The 13,363-nt window shown below is 40.1% G+C and overlaps 1 protein-coding gene across 3 annotated transcripts in view; it reads right to left on the bottom strand.

Annotated features, from left to right (window-relative positions):
- Nucleotides 1-13,363, bottom strand: part of SLC43A2 (solute carrier family 43 member 2) — a 293,798-nt gene that overhangs the window by 53,503 nt on the left and 226,932 nt on the right. For 2 of the 3 annotated variants that reach the window (XM_044054351.1, XM_044054350.1), the window contains exon 10: nt 5,407-5,418. The exons of the other annotated variant lie outside the window; for it this stretch is intronic. In XM_044054351.1, coding sequence (XP_043910286.1) covers nt 5,407-5,418 — 12 coding nt within the window. The remainder of the gene's footprint in view (nt 1-5,406; nt 5,419-13,363) is intronic. 3 annotated transcript variants of the gene reach the window in all.

Raw genomic sequence — 13,363 nt, forward strand, 5'->3', positions numbered from 1 at the left:
TGTGATGCATTGCAGAAAATGTAATCTGAACCCTTAGTATCTGTTTAGTGAAACAGTAGCAGCTTCCATATTAGCAGCCTGTCCACTATCTAGGAACCAGAACTCTGGGCCAAAATGGGTCAGTCTGCATCTTTGGTGACCCTTAATGTCTTGTCGATCTATGCTGTTTCTAAGAGGCCTACTAGCTGAGATGGTACCAAGGCTGCATGTGTCCCAAGTTTTGTATGTTCACCAAATCCACAAAGTTTGTCAGGTAACATGTCTTACAGATGGCAATTGTAATCTGCAGGAGTTTTAGTAAGGCTAAAAAATAACAGCTAACAGTGTTTTCAGATTGCACTGGAAATATGACACAAAAAGCAACACGTTGCTTTCGCTATAGGATAATAATGCCTATAGAAATGTGCAGGTACCATCCCTGAAAAAAGCACTACACAGGAAAAGTGCTGTCTTGTCTTTTTTAGCCTAGTGGATGTCCTAGCTTCTTATTAACACTGCATATTGATCTCAAAGTAATGGTAATCTGAGCTGTAGGTATGACACAAACGATCCCAGTACAATTCCAGACTGAATTACAGGTCATATTTCAGTCTTATTCACTGGAAAATAGTGGTCTGACTTTGGTCAGTAGCTTTAATGGCCAGACAGAGTTTGTGAAAGGACTCTGGAAAGATGAGAAGAACAAAATGTCATTGAAACTTCACATTTATGATAAAGGCACCATTTTCTATGAATTTTAAGCACTGCAAATATAAAAAAACTACAGAGAAATGTACAGTGTTAACTGGTTTAGGCAGCAGTCACGACTCAGGCGGCTGTTCTTTATGATAATCAATGACATTGCTTTCTTTTCTTAAACTGACACTGGCCATGACTTTTTCAGAACTGTGTCTCTGTCCAGTGATGACATTCATTTAAAAAGGAGGTAAATTCAAGCAGACTGGTCACAACGATTTTAAATGCTTTTGTCTTTCTGCCTACACCAATCAGACTTGTGTCCATTTCTTCCCTGTACTGGGCATCCCCAGCAATGGGAACAGAAGTCACCCAGAAGGGCTATCAGACAGTCAAGATGATGGTTTGGTCACTCACTGGAATTCCAACACAGAAAACACTTTGTGCTCATTAATCCTTCTCTTCCTTTCTCCACTTACTTTTAATCCCCCGAAACATCATACTCCACAAAGGCTGTCAGCAGAGGATGAGTGCACTTCTACACTCCCAATCCCCCAGTACTTCATACCCAACTGGGTGACAAAAAGGGAAGGACACCAGCATGCTCCCAGTCTCTCTGATACCTCACACCTCCTCCACATTGACATCAAGGGGAGGAGAGCGCTCATCCAACCAGAAGAGACTGTCCTCTCATATTACAAGGGGAGGAATCCACACCCTCCCTTGACTTCCAGCAATGTGGGTATTTAGCTCCTCTTTTGGATGACCCCCCCCCAACAAGTGCCTGCTTTTGTGCACCACCAATGAGGGCTGCCACCTATGCAGCTTTATGACTGAACACCTGCCCCTGGGATATCCCACGCATTGTTGCATCTCCTCTAATGGACTGAGGCACTGGAAGTTCAGTACTTCACCCCCATCCATGCAAGCCCATTCTCACTACTCCAGCTCCAACAGATTCCACTCCCAAGACCTGAACTTGGGCTGCCTCTACCATAGTCAGGGATTTACCCCTCAATGCCATACAGCTGCCTTAGACTGGCTGAAAAAACAATCTGTGAGGTGAACACCTTAACCATTAGACTAACACCCAACAGTACTAAAAAGTCTTCAGGAAACACACAAGATGCTGGAAGAAAGTCTTACTGTCTTTTTATAGGTTCATAGATTAGTACTAGGCTAACTGCATTTGCAGGCCATTTTAAGCCAATTACTTCATGTGAGAATCAAACCCTGCACCTTGTGTCTCTAAGATGAGCACCTTAACCATTATACCAACCATCCCACAATTAACAATGTCCACAGTAAGTTACAAAATACTCAGGAAAGACCAGCTAATATCAGCACATGGCAAACACATTTACACCTCTACAGAATAATAATAAAAACATATAGAGAATGTCAAGTGAAAAAGCAGCAAATATAGTTGCACATATCAAGAACCATGCTAAGGCACATAAAGCAATGGGTGTGGATCCTTTTCTACCTGAAAACATAATGCATTATATAGCCTTTAGTAGCTTGCTTATCCACACAAACAATCTCTTATTTACTTTAGGTAAGAAAAAATAAGACTGTGAAACAAACATCATGTATAAGTCCACTGTGCACAAACAGGCAACATCTCCTAACCAAACCGATTTTCCTTTTAGCTCTCATCAGCTTGTCCTTAAGTCCTCTAGACTCACTCATTCCATCTGTTTGTCTGTCTACTTTATGCACCAACTCAAATCATCCTGCACAGACACACAAAGGGGCATTATTCTTTCAGCACCCAATCTACTGCTGGATTAATGGAAGTCAGCAGTGAAAGTCAGAAGCATAGCTATGGAGGGGTGAAGGGGGCAACCATCCTGGGTGCAAGATGTTAGTAGGCACTATCATCAGATCCTTTTTATTTCATTCTTCATATGTTTTCTAAGACAAAGTAGAGCATGACGGCATTAGGACCTGATGTTCCTTCTTTGAGAAAGGAGGAATGCCAGATATGGGAAGGGACCCTTTTATTTTGGTCCTCAACTGTTCAAGGGCGCAAGATCAGTGAGTAGCACTGGGCACCAAATGAGCCAGCTATGGCTTTGGTGAAAAACAAACAGCTACAGCTTGGTCATAAGGACCCTAAAAGGTCCTACTGACTCATAAGCTCTCCCATCCTGCCTATAACAGCGAGTTTTAGCACCTTACTTACTGAGAGAGTAGTGGCATACATGACCAAGTTCAAGTTATCCATCTAGTGGTGATGACGGACACTTATTCCAAAGACATGCATCTAGCATGTTTCTCTGCGGTCCGCCGCTGAAAATAGGTTCTGTCCTAGTTGTACTTTCCCAGTCAACAAATGTTAACTAAATTACTAAAAAAACTTATACTTAACCAGTACAGAGAACATTCAGTATATGCAGTGATGGTCCACCGTGCATCTCTGTGCATTAATCCCATCATTTTGTTGTGCCGCCTTCATTCAGGTCAGTTGAACATATATGCCCAAGGCTACCCTTCTGGTCTTCATCAGGAAAGACTCACTACCTCCTCTGTGGCAGAAGGTATCTCTGGATACTCAGTCCTGTCCCTTCTGGATTGCTTCTCAGGTACTACTGGTACTGTTACTCAAACTTGGGTCACCTATACTGTAATATGGACTACAGACTTCATGCCAGTGCCATTGACTCCAAACCAGAGATTCATTAAATGTGTTCCTTTAATTTTATAAAGGATTGTTAACAGTAGCCTACAAGGTGTTTGACTGTGGCTCACAAATTAACACTTTATTAAATGAAATCCAGCAAAACAAGATAATGTGTTAGCTGTACTCAACACTCCTGTTTCTAAAGGTTGTGAGATGTGGTGGCAAAATGCAACTGTGTGCTGCCAGCAACTCTGGTTTAAGTAGCATTCCAGCATCTTCAAAAGATGGCTGAGTAGGGATGGTTAAATACAGAAGACTGAAAGAAACATAATCAAATGTTGCCCTCTGGTGGAATTTACAGTAGATATCATTGTCAGCTGGCACTTGACTTGCATGTGGGGACATTAGTAGAGATATCCACATGGCTGTATGTGCCTGCAGCTTACCTTGTTAGTACTTCACATCCTGCATTAGAAAACATGAAAGTATACATAAAAAGTCCCCATCATCTTCAGTATAGCATGTGGGTGAGACGTTGGCATAATGGTTAAGGTATTTACCTTACAGACACAAAGTACAGGGTTTGATTCTCACATGGGGTGATTGGTTCGGCTTAAAATGATCCACAAGGGTAGTTAGCCTAGTACTAATCTATGAACCTAGGTCTTCTACCCCAGAACTGTACAACATTCACCCCCAATACTCCACATTCAGTGCTTTATGTTTTTACTGATCCACTCATGCCCAAAAGACTGTTCTCCCTCATAGATAACCAGATCTTTCTAGACTACTATGGGACGGTATGGGACTGTCGTGATTAATGCTGACACTAATTCTTCATCTTTAACAGTATCCAATTGCTGTCTGTCTACCCACCACTGAAAAGCCAGCACACAGCTTGTGGACCCAAATCAACCTGTGAGTAGAATATTTTTTCTGAAATTTCAGTATTCTTTTTTCCTTTTGTACTTCTTCTCTGATTTTCAATTTTAAAAACTCACTTGTTTCCTAATACGATTGAAATATGAAATGATGGCAACCACAGAAAACAGACTAGCACTAAGAAATGTAACTTAACATACATGTCATCTACATATTCTCTGCATCTAAGAAAACAGGCATGCCAACTAAATTTCAGACTTGAATGTACTTAGCATTTATTGAAAAAGTACTGTACAATTTTATTAACAAGCAATACATAAAGCTTGAATGTTAAAAGCATATCACACCAGGGTGTAAAAACCATTGATTTGCCCAGAACAGATATGACTAAAGGTGACCACTGGCTCACAAAGACGTTTTCTGGTTTCAGACTTCTTTGTTAAAGGTCTTATCACATGGGTCATTGTAGATTTAAGTCCAGTAGCTATTTGGTAATGTAATCAAATAAACCCCCCCCCCCCAATTGAGGTTCCTATGGATGGACCTTGGTAGCTGACATCAATCTGGACTGATATGTAACAGCTTGCAAGGAAAACATGAATGTAATGTGCCCCTCCCTCTTTCAGTTGATGAAAATATCGTAGAACAGCCTGAAAAATGTTAACATCGCACAGTCAGTTTGCCCTACTAGTTAACATTTTTTGCAGATGGGGAAAATTGGATCTTTTTACCCAAAGGTACATATTAAGTGTCTGGTTAGAGCAGGATATGAACCAATTATTCCTTGGTTCTCATACTGTAGGTGGTCAATGTATATATTTTTTCTTTATCAAGGGAGGATGCTGAAACTGCCACATTTTCAAAGAAGAGACTGACTTACTTCTTGGAAGGTTATCTGGAACACCAATGGGTGTGTTTATTTGTCCAAGAATTTTTGAACACACTCAGTATGCTGGTTTTATGGCCAGGTGCATATACTGTAACTATGAAGGTGCTACATATAGCACATACTACATACGATACAGCTATGGAGGTACAGCACACAGACATACATCTATATATATATATATATATATATATATATATATATATATACACACACACACACACACGCACTACATCCTATTTAACTATACACTATATGCTACAATGATGAAGGTCATACAGTATGTTATAAGCATGTTTGAAGACTACAGGAAAGAGGGATACAAAACAACTCTTACCAGCCTTCATTACTATGTCAGCAAAGCAGCAGTGGCAGCAAAAGAGAAATTAAGGGTTGTGTAAAGGGGAGGAGAAGGGGTCAGGGAGACAGAAAAAAAATGCAACAAGTCAGCAATAGAAATCACAAGTCATGTGGTATAATAAGGCATGCAGGAAAAGAAGTCTTCCTTTTGAAAGTTTAGGAATTCTCTGTAAAATAAATAATGAAGTAATCAGAGCACCAGTTTACATACCTACATTGCTGCTTCTCACCCAGCAATGTTAGCCAACGGATACATGAATTGTAACAGCATTGCTGTTGCACTTAAGGCATTCAAAATAAAGTCTGCAAAGCACTGTCACAGTCACATAAAATATGACACTTCTATCAATTGCATCTTTTGAAATCACTGTAGGCCAGATTCATAAAGGTTACCTCAAAGTGCACACTTTCTGAATTCAAGAATATCTCCTAGCACAATGCTATTGTGCTGTCTATTCACGCAGAAAGGTTACCCTAAGTGTACACAAAGAGTATACTTTGTGGTGACCTTTATGAATCCAGCCTCCATAACTATTTATCTAACGCAATTCATGTAGAATAAATGATCCAATGAAAGAGCTGTATACCACATTTAAATTAATTTTTATTAGGAGAAAAGGATAACAAATATGCAGACAAATAAAACATGAAGCTGTAACACAGAGGGCACAAAGAGCACAACCCAATTGTGATGTAAACAAAATGGAAACTGAATGAAGGAACCCATATATCACCACAAGCACAGATTACATAAACTTGAAAAGCAACGTGACAGTCAAGGTAGCCTTCCCTAATGACAGAAACATAGCACATCATTGGAACTTCACTGAGGTTGCTGCTTTACTATAATAATCTGTTTACTGCCACCTAAACGTTACATAATAAAACAAAACTCTGAAGTGTGAAATCGCACAGACATATTTAAATTTATGCCCCTACTATGAGAAAATTCAATGTTTATTATTCCTGACTCCTGTTGAAACAGTGTGATACTATAATATTATGCTGCTAAGTCCTGCACATATAACCAAACCGAAGTGCAAAGTGACTTTCTGAACCTAAACCATTGTCTCACATCCAAAAAGGTTATCATTAACACCCTAGAAACAAGGCTATGCTCTTTGATTCTAACACAAGACTTTCCAAAGCTCCCCTCTGCCTCATGCTTTTGGACCAGCACAACAACTTTATCAACACCACCACTTCATTCGGATGCCTAGGCATGTGGGCGCGACCAACCTCACCTTTCAAGAGCATATTCAAAAACTTAGATACAAAATAAACTACCTTACTCTCCACATTATCTACAGTGGATATAAACAGTTTACACACCCCTGTTAAAATACCAGTTTTTTGTCATATAAAAAAATGAGACCACAAAAAATTATTTCAAAGCTTTTCCCACCTTTAATGTGACCTATAACCTGTACAATTCAATTGAAAAACAAATCTGTTAGGGGGAAAAAATATAAAAAATAAATAATGTACAATAAGCTGGTTGCATAAGTGTGCACACCCTCAAACTAATACTTTGTTGAAGCACCTTTTGATTTAATTACAGCATTCAGTCTTCTTGGGTACACACCTGCCATCAATTAAAGAGACTCTGATTAACCCCAAATAAAGTTCAGTTGTCCTAGTAGGATTTTCCTGACATTTACTCAGTTGCCTGCTACAGCAAAAGCCATGGTTCGCAGAGAGCTTACAAAGCATCAAAGGGATCTCATTGTTGAAAGGTATCAGTCAGGAGAAGAGTACAAATAAATTCCACAGCATTGGATATACCATGGAACACAGTGAAGACAGTCATCAAAAAGTGGAGAAAATATGGGACAACAGTAACATTGCAAAGAACTGGACATCCCTCCATAATTGATGAAAAGACAAGATGGAAACTGGTCAGGGAGGCTGCCAAGAGACCTACAACAACACTGAAGGAGCTGCAGGAATTCCTGGGCAAGTACAGGTTGTGTAATACATGTGACACCAATCTCCCGAATTCTCCATATGTCTGGACTATGGGGTAGGGTTGCAAGACGGAAGCCTTTTCTTACACAGAAAAACATCCAGACCCAGCTAAAATTTGCAAAACAATACATCAGGTCTCCCAAAAGCATGTGAGAAAATGTGTTATGGTCTGATGACACCAAGGTTGAACTTTTTGGTCACAATTCCAAAAGGTACGTTTGACACAAAAGCAACACTTCGCATCACCAAAAGAACACCATCCCCACGGTGAAGCATGGTGGTGGCAGTATCGTGCTTTGGGGTTGCTTTTCTTCAGCTGGAACTGGGGCTTTAGTCAAGGTGGAGGGAATTATGAACAGTTCCAAATACCAGTCACTTTTGGCCCAAAACCTTCAGGCATCTGCTAGAAAGCTGAAGATGAAGAGGAATTTCACCTTTCAACATGACAATGACCTCAAGCATACATCCAAATCAACAAAAAAATGGCTTTACAAGAAGAAAAAGAAAGTTTTGGAATGGATGAGCCAGAGCCCAGAACCTAAATCCAATAGAAAACCTTTGGAGTGACCTGAAGAGGGCTGTGCACAAGAGATGCCCTCGCAATCTGACAGATTTGGAGTGCTTTTGCAAGGAAGAGTGGGCAAATATTGCCAAGTCAAGATGTGCCATGCTGATAGACTCCTACCCAAGAAGACTGAATGTTGTAATTAAATCAAAAAGTGCTTCAACAAAGTATTAGTTTAAGGGTGTGCAACTTATGCAACCAGCTTATTGTACTTTCTTTATTTTTTATATTTTTTTCCGTAACAGATTTGTTTTTCAATTGAATTGTACAGGTTATATGTCACATTAAAGGTGGGAAAAGTTATGATTTATTGTAGTCTCATTTTATTTATATCACAAAAACCTGGAATTTTAACAGGGGTGTGTAATCTTTTTACATCCACTGTAATTTATAGTGTTCTGGCACTGGTCTGGAATATTAATCTCCATATTGTCTGACTTATGATAGTGTTCTGGCAATGGTCCATGTTTAAGATTCACACCTTCCCGCGGTGGTGCAGTGGTAGCGTTGTTGCCTTACAGCAAGAGGTTCTCCCATTCGATTCTCGGCTGGAGCACCTTCTATGTGGAGTCTGCATGTCCTCCCCGCGGTTGAGTGGCATTCGAAAGACATGCATAGAATGGGTGTGCCTTCGTTGAAGGTTGGGCGTCGAGCTGGCACCTCGGCACCCGTAAAAAAATCTGCTGCCAATCATTAGCGGAACAGAGTTCCGCTGTGGCGACCCCTAACTGGGAAAAGCTGAAAGAAAAACGACAACCTTCCTGCCAATCCCTGCAATGGGTTCTCACCTCGCTGCCACTATCTTGAATGATGAGGCCTGAGGTTTCTCCTTCCTGTGCCTTAGGGTGGCTGGGTTGAAACTCTGACACTTATTACAGAATCATACTGTTGTAGGTTCTGGAGGCTGTATGAACCCACCAATGGCATTTACTTAGGCGGTGAATGTAAGAATTTTTGCATGATGGACATCAAAATCAAGATCTGAAGTATGCAAGCGGCAGAAAAGAACTGATAGACAAAGGGGAAAAGTTGCTCTATCCTAACCCAGTGCATAACTGTACTCGGAGGATATATAGTTTTTTTTTGTTTGTTTGTTTTGTTTACTGGAATAAACTTGATCTGTCCCTGATCACAGCAGCAGAAGAGAGAAAAAAAAACTAACATACAGACAAACCAAAAAAACAGTAATCTGTGTGCTGCAGATAGTAATCCCAACAGTCAATCCATTGCAGAAGATTCCTGATATCAGAGCTGCCAGGTTCTGATGGGAAAGATTAGACTTAATCTCCTTAGATTTGGCAACAATCATACAGATAACACTCGATACTCGGCAGGTATTTAGTGCTTTTTTCCATTTCCCTTTGTAATTCGTGCCTAGCCTCCTACAGTCACATGAGGCAGTGATGTTAATGGAAGCGTGACAATAAGCTGAATATGCAGTTCTTCCAGAAGGAGGAAGGAAGCAGTTTGCAACAAACCTCCTGTGACTCATTCTACAGTTGCTTCTTAAAGGGAATGTTGACTTTAAAAGTATCTCACCACTGATGCAATGCCACAACAGTAGCCAGTATTTCATCTTTCTAGATGCACAGCTACAACCACCAACATAAAACTGGGATCTATGCAAGCAGCACAGCCTTCAGCAGCATTCTTCTCCAAAATCATTTTTATTGTGTTATCCTCTGCAAAGTACTGACCTGCTCAACACAGCATAGCCTTAAGTCTTGGTGCCATTCAGTCCTTTAAGCCCCCAACTTACAAGCTATAGCCAACAATGTCACTCTTTTGAAGATTTTGTCTAGCCCTTCCAATACACACCAGGGTAACCCTTTAAACTGGTCTCTATCAGGAATTAGTGTATTTCTGAGTATGATACCTACTCAGATTGCATACCCCTTTGTGCTAGTTTTTTCTCCTGCCCATAGCTGACCATCATTTGAAACCAGCTTCTTTCTTTGCTCACTGGGTCTTCCAGGCCGGCCTAAACCCCCCAGGCTTAACCCATTCCCCACATGGGGACAGTGAGAAGATCGAGGACACTGGTACAGCATCATACTGCTCCTGCAAAGTGTGCCCTAACTTCTGCCACCCTGAAGCAGCCTTGCGAGGTCTGTAGTTATTGCCTTTGAGAGGTACACACCTGCTCCAGGATATGTGCATCCTTCTGACTAAGCAATGTACTGCTTATGCAGCACAGAGCTCGACAGGCTTGTAACACTGCGTTACTTAAGTTGACCTAAGGTGCCCCCCCCCCCCCCAACCAAAGATGAGCAGTCCAGCTTCGGCCACTCTATTCCATTCACCCCCTGCAGGCCTCTAATGCCAGTGTCACTACTTGAACACAGGCCATTTGGTGCACACACTAAGGACTTCATCTCTGTGCCATTCAGTCACAACACCCCTTTGTGTTAATGTCCCTCAGGGATATGTTTTAATCTGGTGTTAGCCCAGTCATACTGGGTGACCCACTGAGCTATTCCCTTGCAGGGTCTTCCTGGTACTGTTACCACTATTCAATGCTATGTAACCCTTACTGTCGTTCTCCCTTATGAAACTAATTAGTTGCCTTCCTGTTTGTGCTGTGTAACGCCTACTGACATGAACTGCAACTGTGTGTTTATGAAACTGAATTTACAATTATTGTGTCAAATGCAGGTCTCCTTGCTCTACATCTGTATGGTCATGTATGATCTCTGTACCTGCTTAATTTATTAAATAAATACAGAAATAATCCTAGAGATATTTGCCCTCAGAAGTAATGTTGAGTCCTAAGTAATATATTTCAAGCTGCATAAACTGGAGTTTTGTAGGAATCTTACAGACAAGGCTGCTGTAGAGGTATGAAACTGAGAAAGAGGAAGATGCATGTGCCATCATGAACAAGACAGAATGAAGAAAAAAGGCTTGTCTGTCTGCAACAGTCATTTCCCTCCCTGACAATGAAATATTACAATGTTACAGTGCACAAAACATTTTACTGCACATACAAAATGTGGAAAGATGCAAGAGTGCCACATGAAGTGTTTTCAACCAACTTGTTATACACTCTTGAAAAGTTGTACTGTATTTACAAAATGGGCTAGACATTTAAGAATCAGAGTAGTTTTGATACAGATCCATAGCTACACATCCAAGTATTAATAAATGGCTTCTGACTCATCAAAAACCAAATGCTGACCATGTTAGACAACAGAAAGATTAAACGGAAATAAGGCATTTTTTGCATGAGCTCTCTGCAACCCCCACCCCCCGTGACTATAAGATGTACATACTGATCACTGCTGTAGTAGTCTAAGCTATATGGTGTATATCCCACCATGGATATAACAGCTGGCTAACTTCAAAAGCTTCAGGGTACCTTCCATGTGCATAAACTGTCTAGCACCTCGAGCTAAGCTGACTAAAAGACATGTTTTAGGCACCAAGTCCTTCACAGCTTTCCTGACAACAAGAGAGGTGGGCTGAGCCCTGAAAGGACAATGATAGGAACCAAATAAATGACCACACCTTGGTGCATAAACACTCCATGAATCAAGAGGGGGTAGCATGTTTCTGTGTAACATTTAAATCCTACACAGTAGTATCATCCGTGTTTTAAATGCATCCTATAATGCTTTTTTCCAAGTCTTGTAATTTACAAATTGGACACATTTTTTTGCTTGGTTATAACTGTGGTTATATTCCCTCTTCTATCAGTTACTTCTGACCTTTCTTTTGGAATACATCCACCCTGATTTTGACTACTGTATCACAGACTAAATGATTCATGTCTACAGCTGTAAAATGAAGAACCAGTTTACTCCAGTAAGTTCATGCTTTTATGTTTCTACTCCAGGACTACAAATGTCTCTACTACCCTGACTCATACTGGGAATCGCCCAGTTTGTCTATTACCAGTGAGTCCAGTGATGCTTTTCACCTTCTGAGGATATTAACATTAATCTCTATCATAGTCAGAGAAAGAAATGTATGCCAAGTCCACCATCGGTAGTTTTTCCATTGTATGCTCAATTCCCTTATTACAACTTTAACTCTAGTGATATTACAGTTACCATCTTTTCTTCTTATCTGGAACCATTAACTTGAACATTCTGTCCTTCACTCTCTGATATCTGAAAAGACTTAAATACATGCTTCAGAGTAGATCTTGTATGAGATCAAGGAAAAATTACAAAGAGTGCAGTAGATATCTGGTACATGGGAAATGGGAGCTAGAGGTGACCTTGACTGAACGTACGTCATAAAGCCATCAAGATAAAAACAATCATCTGTGGAGCCTGGGTCTGAATGCTACAGCAACATGTATAACCTCAATGAAACAGCTACTAAAGCAGATTTCATTTACCAGGCTGTGGATGGTGATTCATTACTGGGACTAAGCAGAAATTCCTTACAAGAGCAGAATAAGTTATTTCTTACACTTATTTTATTGAACTGTACTTCTGTAACGCTTACAATTGTGCTATTCAGCTAATCTACTACATTTTGCACTAATATAAAGCTTTTTTTACTATTTCACTGCATTTATGTACTGTTTTATACAGTTTTAACTGTATTTTTCATTGCTAGATACGGTTTCATTACTCTAATTGCATGTTTACTGAATTACTTAACTGTAAACTGCTTTTTCATACTGAAAGTTGTATTTTCTGTTTGTGAGTGCTCTGTGCACTTTTTTGAGGTTTCTGTGTTCTAGTCAGGTATCATATAACTGATTTGTTTGCAGCTAAAAGCATTCTCTAGAGTCTCCTTGCTCCTTTATCAGTTTAAAATTTTTAATTTAGTGGCTGCAGCTAGTAGCTGTAATAGTATACATTACCATAATTGCATTTTTATTGAATTACTAGACTGTAAACTGCTTTTTCATACTGAGACTTGTATTTTCTGTTTGTGAGTGCTGTTTCTGTGCATTTATTTTGAGATTTCTGTGTTCTACTCAGTTAACATGATCTTGATAGAGGCCTGCTGCTGTCCAGGCATGGTATTTTGTTTGTTGAGTTTCCTGTGTTTCTGGCAGTCATTTTCTGCTGATAGTATGTTGTCTTCATTACTGTTGAGAGTAACAGGGTTTCCTGACCTCCTCTAGCACAAGTGATTGGGTAACAGCAGGGGCTAGCAGGACTGAGTAGTAATTCGAGCTTTTTGATTCTTCCATCCTTTCTGGTATATATAAACTCTGTGTCTGCAAAGGGCTGTGTGGCTTTGCAGTTGCCTGTCCTTACTGTATATTTGATCTGGGACACTCCTCCTGGTCTAGTGTCATTTGTTCATTCTATCTAACAGAGAGAGAGAACATTTGAGAAGGCCAACCCACTTAGATTCTTCACAATGAATTATCTTCTGTTCCAGCTTTCTCCTTTTCCACTTTACTAAAAAAAAAAAAAAAAAAAAAAAAAAAAAA

This window comes from Protopterus annectens, chromosome 13.part0 (genome assembly GCF_019279795.1).
Source record: "Protopterus annectens isolate FY-2018-M chromosome 13.part0, PAN1.0, whole genome shotgun sequence".
NCBI lineage: Eukaryota > Metazoa > Chordata > Ceratodontiformes > Protopteridae > Protopterus > Protopterus annectens.